The 17,044-nt window shown below is 35.9% G+C and overlaps 1 protein-coding gene across 2 annotated transcripts in view; it reads left to right on the top strand.

Annotated features, from left to right (window-relative positions):
- MEIS1 (Meis homeobox 1) overlaps nt 1-17,044 on the top strand; it is a 140,084-nt gene that overhangs the window by 4,193 nt on the left and 118,847 nt on the right. For both annotated transcript variants that reach the window (XM_069955539.1, XM_069955541.1), the window contains exons 3-6: nt 1,049-1,190; nt 1,374-1,424; nt 1,954-2,004; nt 2,954-3,100. In XM_069955539.1, coding sequence (XP_069811640.1) covers nt 1,049-1,190; nt 1,374-1,424; nt 1,954-2,004; nt 2,954-3,100 — 391 coding nt within the window. The remainder of the gene's footprint in view (nt 1-1,048; nt 1,191-1,373; nt 1,425-1,953; nt 2,005-2,953; nt 3,101-17,044) is intronic.

Below are 17,044 nucleotides of genomic sequence, written 5' to 3'. Positions count from 1 at the left end.
TGTGGGTTTGTTTTTTTGCACTGCTCCTTGTGTATTACAAAAAAGCGCATTGCGTTATATGTGCGTGTGAATAGGTATATATATATATATATATATATATATATATATGTTGTGTTATCATACAGATAAATATACCAAATCTCTTGCACCTAACCATTGTAGTGCATCTTGCCTATGTTATGTATGTATGTATGTATGAATGTATGTATGTAATGTTTGTATGCTGTGTGGATGTATGTTGTGTGGATGTTAGCTATGTGTATGTTAGCTGTGTGTATTGTAGCTTGCCTATATATGTTATGTATGTATGTATGTATGTATGTATGTTGTGTGTATGTTAGCTGTGTGTATTGTAGCTTGCCTATGTATGTTATGTATGTATGTTGTGTGTATGTTAGCTATGTGTATGTTAGCTGTGTGTATTGTAGCTTGCCTATGTATGTTATGTATGTATGTATGTATGTTAGCTGTGTGTATGTATGCTGTGTGTATGTTATGTTATGTATTTATGTATGTATGTTGTGTGTATGTATGTTTTGTGTATGTTAGCTGTGTGTATTGTAGCTTGCCTATGTATGTTAGCTGTGTGTATGATAGCTATGTGTATTGTAGCTTGCCTATGTATGTTATGTATGTATGTATGTATGTTATGTTATGTATGTATGTTAGCTGTGTGTATTGTAGCTTGCCTATGTATGTTATGTATGTATGTATGTATGTATGTTAGCTGTGTGTATTGTAGCTGGCCTATGTATGTATGTATGTTATGTTATGTTATGTATGTATGTTAGCTGTGTGTATTGTAGCTTGCCTATGTATGTATGTATGTATGTATGTATGTATGTTATGTTATGTTATGTATGTATGTTAGCTGTGTGTATTGTAGCTTGCCTATGTATGTTAGCTGTGTGTATGACTGTAGCTCAGTCTTGCCCTGGGCCTGCGGTGTTGTGGAGCACTATAGTGGTATATAGAGGTATATGCCCCCTCTCTGACCATGTGGCATGGAGGGTCCAGACCTTATTGATCTGTTGTCTTTCTCTTGCAGACACCCCCTCTTCCCTCTATTAGCACTGATTTTTGAGAAATGTGAATTAGCTACTTGTACCCCCAGAGAGCCCGGGGTGGCAGGCGGGGATGTGTGCTCCTCTGAGTCTTTCAATGAAGACATTGCAGTATTCGCCAAGCAGGTCAGCCAAACAATGCATGATAATCCCCCATACTATGTCAGTCTCCATGTATGATAAGACTATACACACCAACCCAATGCATACAGCCCCTGACAAATCTCACCATCACTACATAGAAACTTTAGCTAATTGGGAACTCATGGCAACTAAAAGTAATTGTATTCCCCTATTATCTGGCTTCAGATTCGAGCAGAAAAACCATTGTTTTCTTCCAATCCGGAATTGGATAACTTGGTAAGATTTGTTTTATTTTATACTTGTTCTATGTTATCAATTATATATTGTACTTTATTCTCCTTGTTTATGTTGCACAGATGGGTGTATGTTCACACAGGACTGAAATGACGCAGATTTGTCGCATAATTTTTTTTTTTATAAAATACAACTGCAGCAGGTCAGTCCTGTGTGAACATACTCTAAAACAGTTTAGTCATTGACCTAGGGATAAGAGAGTCCAGGTATATGCTAAATGAGATGGCCCCTTTTATGACACCCACTAAGTGACTGGAGTAATCAGCTTCTTGGTTTATTTAGGGTTGTCAAATCCTTTAGTCTTCACATCCCCCCCCCTATAGTTGTAGACAAACAGACTGAAAACTCATCAAAAGCCCCCCCACTATTTAGGGGATTCCAAAGGACAGAAACCCCAGACCATTTGCTGTAGGAGATGGACAGTATAAGTCCAGGTTAGGAAGGGACTGTATATTGTGGACTGTATTAGGCTGTAATAGTGATCATGGTGTTTCTGGCTCTTTCTTTGCAGATGATCCAAGCTATACAAGTATTAAGGTTTCATCTATTGGAATTAGAAAAGGTAAAATAGCATGTGATGTGTGGTCATCCTCAGATATGGCTAATAGGGAATTTACATAGATGTCTGCGACATTAGAGTCAAGACAAATCATACAATCCATTCTTCTCTTTTTTTGTGTGTCATTTATTCACTATTTTAGCTACTAAATCCAGGCCTGTGTCTATATTACTGTTTTTAATAATAATATTATTATTATTATTATTATTATTATTATTATTATTATTATTATTATTATTATTATTAATAATAATAATAATAATAATAATAATAATAATAATAATAATAATATATTTGGGTTTATTATTATTATTGTTATTTTAATACATTATAAAAAAAAGGTTAAAATTCTAGACATTGTCTTATACTATTCTTGAAGGCTGATAATGTCATTTTACTGTCTCTTTTGCATCTCAGCAATAAAAGGGGATTGCAGTTTGATGCCAGCTATAAAAGTCGCATTTTTTTAATTTTATTTATTCCATTTCTCTATGGCTTGAAATATTATAGCACAAGGCCCCTATCCTATTCTACCTTCTCCAGCCTTGTATTATTATTTTTTGCCTTGTATTTTTTTTTTGCCTTAAGCAGATGGAAAGGACTAGTTGGACTCTAAATGTCGCCCATGCAGGTCACCACCATTTGTGTTATGGTCGCAGCCCCCCCCTCCAGGAGCAGATAGATTTAGCACGGGTGTTGCATTGGTTGTAGCATGTGAATCATCTTGTCAGTGTCAATTTTCTAAGATATCTCTATTTTAGCAGAAAAAAAAAAAAAAAGTTCCTCCTAATTCCTGATGCGTCTTGGAAGAAAGGTCTCAGGAGGATAATTGCAATGAGTTCCCCTTGTTTGTGCTACCAGGAGATCCTGATTGCTCTTGTCAATTTTATTTATCTACGCCTGATTATATCGTTTATTATTTCTCCCCCCCCCCCTCCTGCTATGGATTTAGGTACATGAACTGTGCGACAATTTCTGCCATCGGTATATTAGTTGTTTGAAAGGAAAAATGCCCATAGACCTGGTGATCGAGGACAGGGAAGGTGGATCCAAGTCAGACAGTGAAGATATGACCAGATCAGCAAACCTCACAGATCAGGTAAGGAGAAGGGGATGGGGGCTCTTGTGTCTCCTATTCCCTATTGATATTCCCCCCATTTGCTGCTGGGGCCTTCCTATTATTTGCATATGATTAAGGAAATGAAGATTTTGGAATAATGGGCCTATTATTGCTTCATTAGAGCCCTGATCTGGGATGAGACCTGGCAGGAGGAGCTGCTGCTGCTCAGGCTTCTCCAGATCCTCAATTCTGGGGACTATAATACTATCATAATAATAGTAATAATAATAATAATAATAATAATAATAATAATAATAATAGTAGTAATAATAATGATAGTCATAGGGTCCAGTTTAAATTGATTGAAAAACGCAGCGATAACGCTGAGCATGTGTTTTATTGAAGATGATGATGATTAGAGTGATCTGTACAGTGGGTGCAGCTATCACTTTAGTGCATTTATTGATGATGATGATGATGATGATTAGAGTGATCTGTGCTACAGTGTTATGTATGATAGTAAAGAGAACTATATGTATATTGGGGCAGTGATCATTCTAGTGTATTTATATATTGATGATGATGATGATGATTAGAGTGATCTGTGCTACAGTGCTATGTGTGATGGTAAAGACAACTATATGTATATAGGGGCAGTGATCATTCTAGTGTATTTATATATTGATGATGATGATGATGATTAGAGTGATCAGTGTTTCAGTGCTATGTGTGATGGTAAAGAGAACTATATGTATATTGGGGGCAGTGACCAATCTAGTATATTTATATATTGATGATGATGATGATGAAGATTACAGTTATCAGTGCTTCAGTGCTATGTGTGATGGTAAAGAGAACTATATGTATATTGGGAGCAGTGATCATTCTAGTGAATTTAATGATGATTATTAGAGTGATCTGTGCAGTGATCACTCTAGTATATTTATTAATGATGATGATGATGATGATGTGCAGTGGCTACAGTGCTATGTGTGATGGTAAAGAGAACTCTATATTTATTGGGTACAGTGATCACTCTGGTGTATTTGATGATGATGATGAGGAGGATTAGAGTGATCTGTGCTTCGGTGCTATGTGTAATAGTTAAGAGAACTATATGTATATTGGGGTCAGTGATCACTTTAGTGTATTTGATGATGATGATGATGAGGATTAGAGTGATCTGTGCTTCGATGTGTGATAGTTAAGAGAACTATATGTATATTGGGGGCAGTGATCACTCTAGTGTATTTGATGATGATGATGAGGAGGATTAGAGTGATCTGTGCTTCCATGTGTGATAGTTAAGAGAACTATATGTATATTGGGGGCAGTGATCACTTTAGTGTATTTAATGATAATGATGATTATTGTGATCTGTACAGTGATAACTCTAGTATATTTATTGATGATGATGATGGTGGTAAGGGGAGTGATCAGTGGCTACAGTGTTATACATGGTGGTAAATGTACAGTAGGTGTACAGGTAGTAATAACGCTGTGTGTGTATATGTCATGAAACTGGAAAGTATGTGCGTTGCTGATATATATTAGTGCGCTGCATATAAAAGGTGACCTTGTGCACTTTATGCTGAACTGTAGTTAATATACAGCCTACATTGATCCATATATATATATATATATATATATATATATATATATATATTGGGAGTCACATATTGGGGAATAGTGAATGTTTAATACAGAATGTCCACTACAGCTACATATATGTATTAGTAGCTGTAGTAGAGATTCTGTATTGAACATTCACTATTCCCCAACATGTGACTCCCCAGCTGTTACAAAACTACAACCCCTATCAGCCACGACAGCCGGAGCACGATGGGAGTTTGCAGCAGCTGCAGAGCCAGGAGTTGGGGGAGACTTCTGCGGATGATACACTTCTTGGTTTAGAGGACACAGTGGATACAATGGTCTGACTGTATGTGTATGGTATATATGAGATGTGTATGTATGTATGTATGTATGTATGTATGTATGTATGTATGTGTATGGTATATATGAGATGTGTATGTATGTGTATGGTATATATGAGATGTGTATGTATAGGGATGGTATATATGAGATGTGTATGTGTATGTATGGTGATGGTATATATGAGGAATGACGATGGTTATACTGGTGGGAGTATAGGGGTGATCACACTGTGTATGTATACTAGTAGTAGTGTATAGGAGATAGAAGTAGTTATTATATTATGTTATAGGAGTGTATGTGCACTGTACAATTTATATTTTACGATATAAGAATTACATGCAGTGATGACATAACATGGTAATGGTATGAGAGGAGCTATAGATTGTATCATATGTGTATTCTGTATATGTGATGTGATTCTGTGCAGTCATAATATAGTAAGTAATGACAGAAGTGAAGCTATAGATCAGTGAGAATAGTAATTGTATCATGTGTATTCTGTATATTACATAGTATAGTAATAATGTTAGTGGAGCTATAGATCAGTGAGTATAGTAATTGTATTATATGTATAATCTGTATATGTGGTGTTATTATGTGCAGTCATAGTATAGTAACTAATGATATAAGTGGAGCTATATATCAGAGGGTATAGTAATTGTATCATATGTGTATTCTGTATATCACATAGTACAGTAATGATATTAGTAGAGCTATATATCAGTGGATATAGGAATTTGACCATCTGTGTATTCTGTATATATATGGTGTCATTCTGTGCAGTGATCACATACTGTAGTAATGATAGAAGTGAAGCTATGTATAAGTGGGTATAGTAATTGTATCATATGTGTATTCTGTATATGTGATGTGATTCTGCGCAGTCATAGTATAGTAAGTAGTGACAGAAGTGAAGCTATGTATCAGTGAGTATAGTAATTGTATATGTGTATTCTGTATATCACATAGTTCAGTAATGATATGAGTGGAGCTATAGATCAGTGAGTATAGTAATTGTATTATATGTGTATTCTGTATATCACATAGTACAGTAATGATATGAGTAGAGCTATGTGTAAGTGGGTATAGTAATTGTATCATATGTGTAATCTGTATATGTGATGTGATTCTGTGCAGTCATAGTATAGTACATAATGCAGTGATGACATAACATAGTAATGGTATGAGAGGAGCTATAGATTGTATCATATGTGTAATCTGTATATCACATAGTTCAGTAATGATATGAGTGAAGCTATAGATCAGTGAGTATAGTAATTGTATCATATGTGTAATCTGTATATTACATAATATAGTAATAATGTTAGTGGAGCTATAGATCAGTGAGTATAGTAATTGTATATGTGTATTCTGTATATCACATAGTACAGTAATGATATGAGTGAAGCTATGTATCAGTGAGTATAGTAATTGTATATGTGTATTCTGTATATCACATAGTACAGTAAAGACAGTCATAGTATAGTAAGTAAGGACAGAAGTGAAGCTATGTATCAGTGAGTATAGTAATTGTATCATATGTGTATTCTGTATATGTGGTGTAAGGATTGTGTGCAGTGATCATATAGTATAGTGGAGCTATGTATAGGTAGGTGTAGTAACTGTATGATATGGGTCTTGTGTATATCTGGTGTGAGGATTGTGTGCAGTGATCGCCCTGTATACATACTATGGCTATGTTCACACTACTGTATATTTCAGTCAGTATTGTGGTCCTCATATTGCAACCAAAACCAGGAGTGGATTAAAAACACAGAAAGGATCTGTTCACACAATGTTGAAATTGAGTGGATGGCCGCCATATAACAGTAAATAACGGCCATTATTTCAATATAACAGACGTTGTTCTAAAATAACAGCAAATATTTGCCATTATATGGCGGCCATCCACTCAATTACAACATTGTGTGAACAGAGCCTTTCTGTGTTTTCAATCCACTCCTGGTTTTGGTTACAATATGAGGACCACAATACTGACTGAAATATACCTAGTGTGAACCCAGCCATAGTATAGGTGATAGTGCTGTGTGTAGGAGTATACATACTATAGGTGATAGTGCTGTGTGTAGCAGTATACATATATACATCCTATAGGTGATAGTGCTGTGTGTAGGAGTATACATATATACATCCTATAGGTGATAGTGCTGTGTGTAGGAGTATACATATATACATACTATAGGTGATAGTGCTGTGTGTAGGAGTATACATATATACATACTATAGGTGATAGTGCTGTGTGTAGCAGTATACATATATACATACTATAGGTGATAGTGCTGTGTGTAGTATACATACTCTAGGTGGTAGTGCTGTGTGTAGCAGTATACATATATACATACTATAGGTGATAGTGCTGTGTGTAGTATACATACTATAGGTGATAGTGCTGTGTGTAGGAGAATACATATATACATACTATAGGTGATATTGCTGTGTGTAGGAGAATACATATATACATCCTATAGGTGATAGTACTGTGTGTAGCAGTATACATATATACATACTATAGGCGGTAGTGCTGTGTGTAGGAGTATACATATATACACACTATAGGTGATAATGCTGTGTGTAGCAGTATACATGTATACATACTATAGGTGGTAGTGCTGTGTGTAGGAGTATACATATATACATACTATAGGTGGTAGTGCTGTGTGTAGCAGTATACATATATACATACTATAGGTGATAGTGCTGTGTGTAGGAGTATACATATATACATACTATAGGTGATAATGCTGTGTGTAGGAGTATACATATATACATCCTATAGGTGATAGTGCTGTGTGTAGTATACATACTATAGGTGGTAGTGCTGTGTGTAGGAGTATACATATATACATACTATAGGTGATAATGCTGTGTGTAGCAGTATACATGTATACATACTATAGGTGATAGTGCTGTGTGTAGGAGTATACATACTATAGGTGATAATGCTGTGTGTAGCAGTATACATGTATACATCCTATAGGTGATAGTGCTGTGTGTAGGAGTATACATATATACATCCTATAGGTGATAGTGCTGTGTGTAGGAGTCTAGGTGGTCTGGTACATAGCAGGGAGCAGCACTGGGCCTTGCTCTGGCTGGCTGCACGCTTCATTAGGTTGTCTTGTCAGTTTCCCTTGGCCGAGCATATTCAGAGCTCAGTGCACATTGCTTTGTGGCCAGGCTGCTTGCACACAGCGTCCATCTCCCTCTCTGTAATATCCTCCTCTATATATATATGTGCTCCTATAACATACAAACCTGGCCTTATCCCATAGTGTCTCATTATACAGGAGATGCCCCCTGTGCTCTCACTGACCTCTCTGGTTGCCAAAGGAATTGGTGCAGGAAAAGGCCCAATGTATGAACTGTGTTTTTTCCCCCTTCCATAAAGATTTCATTATACAACAGTAAGGGGTTAATGTTTTGTGTGGGCTAATGTTGTTTCTATAGGATTCGGGAGGCGTGAGGCAAGGGTTAATTGACTGTGTGCATTCACTCTGAATTAAAGGGGAATCAATGGCGGTGACTGCATGGGGTGCAAGTGCTCGCCTCTAGTGGGGAGAATAAGCTTGGCAGTGTAAAGGTTAATGAGATGGTGACTGCAGCAAGGGGGAAGGTGGTGCCTTCTGTTCTAGAAGAGCTCTATGTACTTTGTCAACTCATTTGACTCTTCCCATGTTTTGTTTTCCCTGTTGATATCAATGTCAATAAACATAATGCTATAATAAATACAAAAAGAATACAATTGTTTGCATTGTTCTATAGAGGTGATATTAATAGGGCTGATAGATAGATGTAACTGTGTGTAACTGCTATTTGTTTAGTTCATCCTCTTATTAGTGTTTATAAATCCTGTAATATGATTATTATCTACTACTAGAGTGTAATAAGAGTGTCTCCTGGGAACTGCTTGCTGGTTACTGTAGGCACAGCCAGAACAAACCAAGCCCCATAGCTAGGAAACTGGCAGGGACACAAGGGGTTAACTGAGATGTTCTGTCTCAATTTTATGCAATGTGTAATAGGATTATAATAGGAAATCATGAGATTGTGATAGGAATGTTGGAAAATTATTTGTAAAAAAATTTAAAAACAAATATAAAACCATTAATAATTATAATAATAATACATATTAGTACTACTACTACTACTACTACTACTACTACTACTACTACTACTAATAATAATAATAATGTATTATTGTTATTATTATCATTACTAATATGTATTATCATTATTATTGGGTTTATATATATATATATTTTTAAATTATTAATTATTATTGATTTATAATAATAATAATAATAATAATAATAATAATAATAATAATAATCTTTGTATTTAACATATAGGACCCAAAACTTTAGACTGGCTGTGATGCAGACATGGCCGAACCATTACCTTATGTAACTTTAAGGGGTTAATCTAGATTTGAACTAATTTGTTCAAACTTTTGATTAACCCCCTAAAATTCCATAAGTTGTTGCGGCCATGTCCACGTCACGTTGCAACCTAAAGCTTTCAGTCCTAAAACCATAGGCTGGAACTTTAAAAAAAAAAATAAAAAATTGCCATCCAACAAGTCTTGCTAGAACCTAGGTTAGCTTAGAGCTCTGCTGTGCAGGGGACATAAAGCTATTTGAGCAAATTACAAGGATAGCTCAGGGGCACAAATGAAATCAACACATTAATTGCCTCCAAAATGAAGATTTATACCTCATTTTCTCCAAGAAATCATTATCTTCTTGAGAAAGTGACCTACAACGTGAAAGGATCGGGGATCTTAAACAATTAGGAAATTCAGCTGTTGCACAAATATTTAAAAAAAGAAAATAAAAAATTGAATTGTGCCATTTGTGGTACAACCGGACGCTAAGTTGTAAATAAGTTTGCTTTACTTTTTAGTATTCCGTGATACATTTCATACCCTTTCTATGTTAGCGGCATACGGGGTTAATTCTATGTAGTCTCTGTCATGTTAGCGTTGGGCCGAACTGATAATAATTCCATCAATGACAATTGTTTACTATAGAACTAAGCCTGTGAGATGTAGCAGTGCTGATCCTGTCACTTGGCCAGACCAGTAGGTCAACATAGTAAGTTATTTGATGCACTATCTCGGAAGTAAGCAAACTCAGCTCTGCTACATCTACGTATGGTCTAGGACGTACAAAATAAGCCTATAGCTCCCTCTACAATATAGGTTATGGATAGATTATGGATTCCTCGAAGGATTTATTATACTTAATTGTTCTTTTACCATTCAAATATTTGACAACTTTGATCAATTTTACACTCAGTTCATAATTCATATAAGAACAAGATTCCGGGGCCTCCCTCTACCCCCATTCCAGAAAAAAAAAAAAAAAAGTTTCTTGTCGACTTTTAAAGCTTATTGCACTTATTTCGTATGAATGCGGCCGAGCCTGTTTGAACTGAACTGTTGTCTCCTTGCTGACAAATGAAGATCCCCTTCGGGTGTTATGTGATCTGGAGTGGCTAGTTGCCTGTTTAACTTGTTTCCTTGCAAAGTATGGTAAAGAGGAGTGGGCTTTTACCAACACTAGAGCCTGTCCTTCATCTTGTCATGTAACCCAATACCGCTTCCTGTCCAGCATCTGACCCCTCTACGCTGCTCCACCTATGCTTACCACTGGAGGAGCTCCCTATAAACAGCCATGTTTCATTAACTCTTTGGCGGACAACCCCTCTAATGGAGTTGTACATGGTCTTCAACCGTCATTCTCTCCTGTTCCGAATGATTGTATTTGGATTATTTGTGATACTTGACTACGATCAGCCTTACGCCACAGCTTATTGACTCTGATCTCTCAATTTTACAGTGAAAACTTTTCGAAAGTTGAATTAAAAAAAAAAAAAAAATCAAAAATGATTCTATAGATAACCTAACTAACCTGCATCTCATTGATTACTGACAAGTAGGCCAATACTAAATAATATCATCTATTGGTTTCCAAAAACTTGACTACTTGAAAAAGTAGTGATCCTTGTATTTTTTTCCCCTAGTCAAGCAGGTTCGCTTGGGTAGAAGTAAAATATCAAGGCCCTAAAAAAAAAAAAAAATGCTTCATAACTTTTTATTTTTTGATTGTAATTTTTTTCCCCTGCAAAGTTCAGAACAGCTCAGGTTCCCATTGCCCTCTGGCTACACAGGAGTTAATTTGTCTATTTCATAAGTTACAGATGAGGAATATGTTACTGGACGTTCTCAAATTGGCAATTAAAGTGATAAATGACAATATGGTAACAATAAGAAGCAAGTGACTTTTTTCATTATTTCACGGCCATATTTAAAACAGAGCTTGTAGTTTTTTAGGTTTTTCTCTTTTTGTACAATTATTCTCACCGTAGTAGTAGTTTTATCCCAACCTAAAATCTTTAAATTTTTTATTTATTGTCTCACATGACTTAGTAATTCTAAAAAGAAAGTTAGAATTAAAATCCTGACAGCATAGTTATGATCTATACATTCTGCTGGGTTTCTAATGTACTGTGATTTCTAATACACTGTTATATAGACTATTGTGTTATAAAATATAACTGCATAGAACTGTGCAATGTTATTGTAACTTTTAATGTGAATTGGTTTTAAAACTATGTATATATATATATATATATATATATATATATGTTTTTCACAGGTGTAGCATAACATAAAAACTTATAAATTGAACATATTACTTTTATCTGTAACCATAGCAAAAAAAATTATAAATTGCGCGCTGTGATATCACTGTTAGTTGACTTACTTAGTTTTGCTGTATCTTAAAAAAGTAATTGTGGAAATTATGACCATTTAGATTCATACTTTGACATGATAGACACTAATCTAAAGCTTCACGTTAAAAAAGTAGCTGCGTCAGGAATCAGTCACGTACAACGCTGATATACAAAAGCAAAGGATGAATTCCGAGATAATAAAATAATAAGGATAATAATAATATATTTATAGTACAAGATCTAGTTTTGTTCCTCATTCATTTAGCAGTTACAATAAGTTTAGGGTGTTATTGTAAATATTTGCAAAAGAAAAAAAATTTAATTTAAAATGTAAACACTTTTAAAAAAATAACTGTAAAGAAAATAACTTTTTAATTTAATGTTATTATTATTATTTTTTTTTTATTATATTGTAGACAATTGACTTCAAACTATAATAAGCCATAGTGCCGAATGACAAACGCTAGGCTATAATAATAATAATAATAATACAATAATAAAATCGCTACTTTTTGACAATTTTACTTGTCACCTTTAACTATTCCAAATGGAAAAAGTTCCAAAAAGTAGAGCGAAATAAGATTATAATCGCATTGGTCATTGCTCAAGGTATATTTACAGTAGGCCATAGTGTCAGTTTTCCAATACAGAAATGTACGCGCGGGGGATAAGCGTCGTGACTGTACATACTTCTAGATTGTGAGACGTTTTTATGCTTATGTTGTGTAATAGGATATTTACTTAGACGACTCAGGAGACAACTTTGAGCTATCAAACATATCTATGGTAAAACAATAGTTAATGTGTTTATCAGCTTTAAAGTTATAAGAACATAGCCGGACATTATTAGTTATTTATATAGTGCCGTCATCTTCCATGGCCCTGTACAAGACGTAGAAGATTGTTGGCAGACGAAGACCACCTGGCCCATCTAGTCCGCCCGCATATTATTTCCTTTATTATCTAAGGGTAGATATATGTTTAACCCATTCACTTACAGTTTTTTTTACCAACTGCATCTGCTGGAACTTTCTTCCAAGCATCTACTACTCTTTCAATGATAAAATAATAATATAATAAATAATAATGATATAATTGCCAAAGCAAAAACTGCAAACAACATAGTAAAAGTCATGAAGTTCTCCCCCATGTGAGCTTACACTTTAAGCTGGGTTCACACACTGTATACTTCAGGCAGTATTTGGTCCTCAAGTCAGGTCCTCATAGCAACCAAAACCAGGAGTGGATTGAAAACACAGAAAGGCTCTGTTCACACAATGTTGAAATTGAGTGGATGGCCGTCATATAACGGTAAATAACTGCCATTATTTCAATATAACAGCCGTTGTTTTAAAATAACAGCAAAAATTTGCCATTAAATGACGGCCATCCACTCAATTACAACATTATGTGAACATAGCCTTTCTGTGTTTTCAATCCACTCCTGGTTTTGGTTGCTATACAGCCTCACAAATACAGCCTCAAATATACATAGTGTGAACCCAGCCTAATGCCGTGATATTGATAGGTGTTACGTAATATAGGGATAACTAGGGTGAATATGTGGCGGTATTCATATATGTATATGGTGGAGTTTATTGGAGAACAGACTGTCCATAGTGATTTACAGACTGTCTATAGCAGTTATGTACAGTATATATGGTGGTATACAGTATATGTGGTGGTGTACAGCATATGTGCTGGTGTACAGTATATGTGGTGGTGTACAGATATGTGCTGGTGTACAGTATATGTGCTGGTGTACAGTATATGTGGTGGTATAGAGTATATGTAGTGGTGTACAGCATATGTGCTGGTGTACAGTATATGTGCTGGTGTACAGTATATGTGCTGGTATACAGTATATGTGCTGGTGTACAGTATATGTGGTGGTTTACAGCATAAGTGGTGGTGTACAGTATATGTGCTGGTATACAGTATATGTGCTGGTATACAGTATATGTGCTGGTGTACAGTATATGTGCTGGTATACAGTATATGTGGTGGTGTACAGTATATGTGGTGGTGTACAGCATATGTGGTGGTGTACAGTATATGTGCTGGTATACAGTATATGTGGTGGTATACAGTATATGTGGTGGTGTACAGTATATGTGCTGGTGTACAGTATATGCGGTGGTGTACAGTATGTGTGCTGGTGTACAGTATATGTTCTGGTGTACAGTATATGTGCAGGTGTACAGTATATGTTTCAGCATTTAAAGGGATATTACAGCTAAATTAAACTAAGTTTATTGATTTTATATTGAAAAGTATAAATACTTTCTGTATTAGTTCTTCTTAGTTTTCAAAATCCCTTTAAATGAGTGTTTACATCCATGGGATACAAATCTGCCCTTGTCATGCGATGGTCATAAACAGCTATGGAAGTCGTGGATGTATCCATCTGGATATATCTTTATCCAATATTCAATGACAGCAAACAGAGATCTTGAAAGCGGTATTAATATAATCTTCATTTACAATAACTGGAATATCCCTTTAAGTAGTTAACTCGTTTCGTAATTGTTATTATTCCAGTCATTTTTGCCAATACTGTTATAATTATGAAAACCGCATCAAAGCCAAATGGGGAAATATTTCTAGAGGACACACAAAAAAAAACAACAAAAAAAAAAAACAAACGAGGTAACAAGCCAAATTCCTATAGGGGAAAGCAGAGCAATGATCAAAAAAAGTGAACTTGTCATGAAACTTTCTATAAAAAAAATAACTATTAATCAAAGTTATATGACTAGAACATCAAAGCGGCTGTGTGGAGACAGAAGTGATAAGAGATCTCGCTGATATCCTCTACGTATCCTCGACATTCGCTAATAGTTTGGAAGACGCTTTGGGTTATTTCGGAGTCTTCGGCATTTTTGTGATCTTCCTAAGAAAACGTTTAGATCTGATATGTCGAGTTTTTTTAAATTAATTTTATTGGTTTAAGAAAATAAACAACAATTAGTCAATTTGTGTAGTTGAAAAAAACAAAACAAAAAAAAACCAGGTCCTAATGGAAACATATGCCGTAAAGAGCTATTACCGGATTCCAAAATATTCCCAGAATGTAAACGGTGGGAGGTTTGCTTCATTAGGTCTTATCTAGTGAGCCAAGCATGGGGCCCTTCACATACCCCCATAACAGATGTCTGTATATAGACCAGGGGTAGGGAACCTTGACTCTCCAGCTGTTGCAAAACTACAATTCCCAGCATGCCTGGACAGCCTTCGGCTGTCCAGGCATGATGGGAGTTGTAGTTTTGCAACAGCTGGAGAGCCAAGGATCCCTACCCCTGATGTAGACAGAATATAGAAACATAGGGGGAGATTTATCAAACATGGTGTAAAGTGAAACTGTCTCAGTTGCCCCTAGCAACCAATCAGATTCCACCTTTCATTTTCCAAAGAGTCTGTGAGGAATGAAAGGTGGAATCTGATTGGTTGCTAGGGGCAACTGAGCCAGTTTCACTTTACACCATGTTTGATAAATCTCCCTTTCGGCTCTCCAGGCATAGAAACATAGGGGGAGATTTATTGAACCTGGTGTAAAGTGAGACAGGCTCAGTTGCCCCCAGCAACCAATCAGATTCCACCTTTCATTCCTCACAGACTCTTTGGAAAATGAAAAGTGGAATCTGATTGGTTGCTAGGAGCAATTGAGCCAGTTTCACTTTACACCATGTTTGATAAATCTCCCCCTTACTTTTAGGCTATGTTCACACTGCGTATGAATCCGTACGCAGGTCTTACGCTGCCGTACATGTGCGGCTGAAACTACAGGCGTGGGAAAAATAGAGATGCGGCCGGATGCGTACGAACCGCGAACATACGCCCGTAGTAGAGTTATGCTTCCCTAGCTTGTTTCGAAGCGATCTGAGGCAGGTCATTTACTTGGAAATCTTCGCCCAGCCCCGTAAACCACGCAGAACCTTTTGGATCGAAAAATCAAGTTCAATTTGGCTGAAATAAGTACTCCGAACCACATGGAAATCCACGGCCGTGAGTTTTCAACATTTCCGTCCTCAAACAATGGTCTTGTTCATTTTTCACGGCGCCGTATACGATCCGGCCGTAAGCTCATAGGCAGTGTGCACTGTGCGGGCGTATATCGTATACTTTCAAGCGAACGCATCAACCTCAAAACTTCGTGCGTATATTCGCGGTCCGCACTACGGACGGATTCATACGCAGTGTGAACATAGCCTAATATTGATTTTCCAGGCTTTGTCCACCCAGAGCTTTCTCTTTTTTAGGACTATTGCAGGGTAGGTGAAGAAGCTATTGACAATACCCAGGGTGAGTGGTCCATAGTTATTTGACCCCGGGGGCTTTGGGGGCCAGGGTCACCCTTTTCAGAGGCAGTGACATTAGCACTGAGCTACTCCTGTAGTCCTCCAGGGCAGTAACATTAACATAGCGTCTTTTGTGCTCACTGAATAATCAGTGGCATGAAAGCTGTGAACGTTACACGACGTGCAGGCACAGGAACAGGTTACCTTCTGCTTGTAGAGCCATTGGCAAGAATAAAAAAAAAAAGAATAAAACCTTTGTGGACGTAAGTAAAACTGATCAGGCATAGACGCTGTAGATGACAGAATACAACATATGGTGACGTGGAGCCAAACTGTGATAAATTCCCCACCATAGTGTCTATGGAACAGGAATTCCTTATTTATGACCGAATCCTAAATGCCAATGTGTGTTTACTTAGAGAGCAGTCTATCTATCTATCTATCTATCTATTTATCTATCTATCTATCTATCTATCTATCTATCTATTTATCTATCTATCTATCTATCTATCTATCTATTTATCTATCTATCTATCTATCTATCTATCTATCTATCTATTTATCTATCTATTATCTATCTATCTATCTATCTATCTATCTATCTATCTCCTATCTATCTATTTATCTATCTATTGTCTATCTATCTATCTATCTATCTATCTATCTATTTATCTATCTATTATCTATCTATCTATCTATCTATCTCCTATCTATCTATCTATCTATCTATCTATCTATCTATCTATTATCTATCTATCTATCTATCTATCTATCTCCTATCTATCTATCTATCTATCTATCTATCTCCTATCTATCTATCTATCTATCTATCTATCTATCTATCTCCTATCTATCTATCTATCTATCTATCTATCTATCTATCTCCTATCTATCTATCTATCTATCTATCTATTATCTATCTATCTATCTATCTATCTATCTATCTCCTATCTATCTATCTATCTATCTATCTATCTATCTATTATCT

The sequence above is a fragment of the Dendropsophus ebraccatus genome, chromosome 15 (genome assembly GCF_027789765.1).
Source record: "Dendropsophus ebraccatus isolate aDenEbr1 chromosome 15, aDenEbr1.pat, whole genome shotgun sequence".
NCBI classification, from domain to species: Eukaryota; Metazoa; Chordata; class Amphibia; order Anura; family Hylidae; genus Dendropsophus; species Dendropsophus ebraccatus.
The sequence above is the reverse complement of the archived record's forward strand: the minus strand, read 5'-3'. Positions and strand labels throughout refer to the sequence as shown.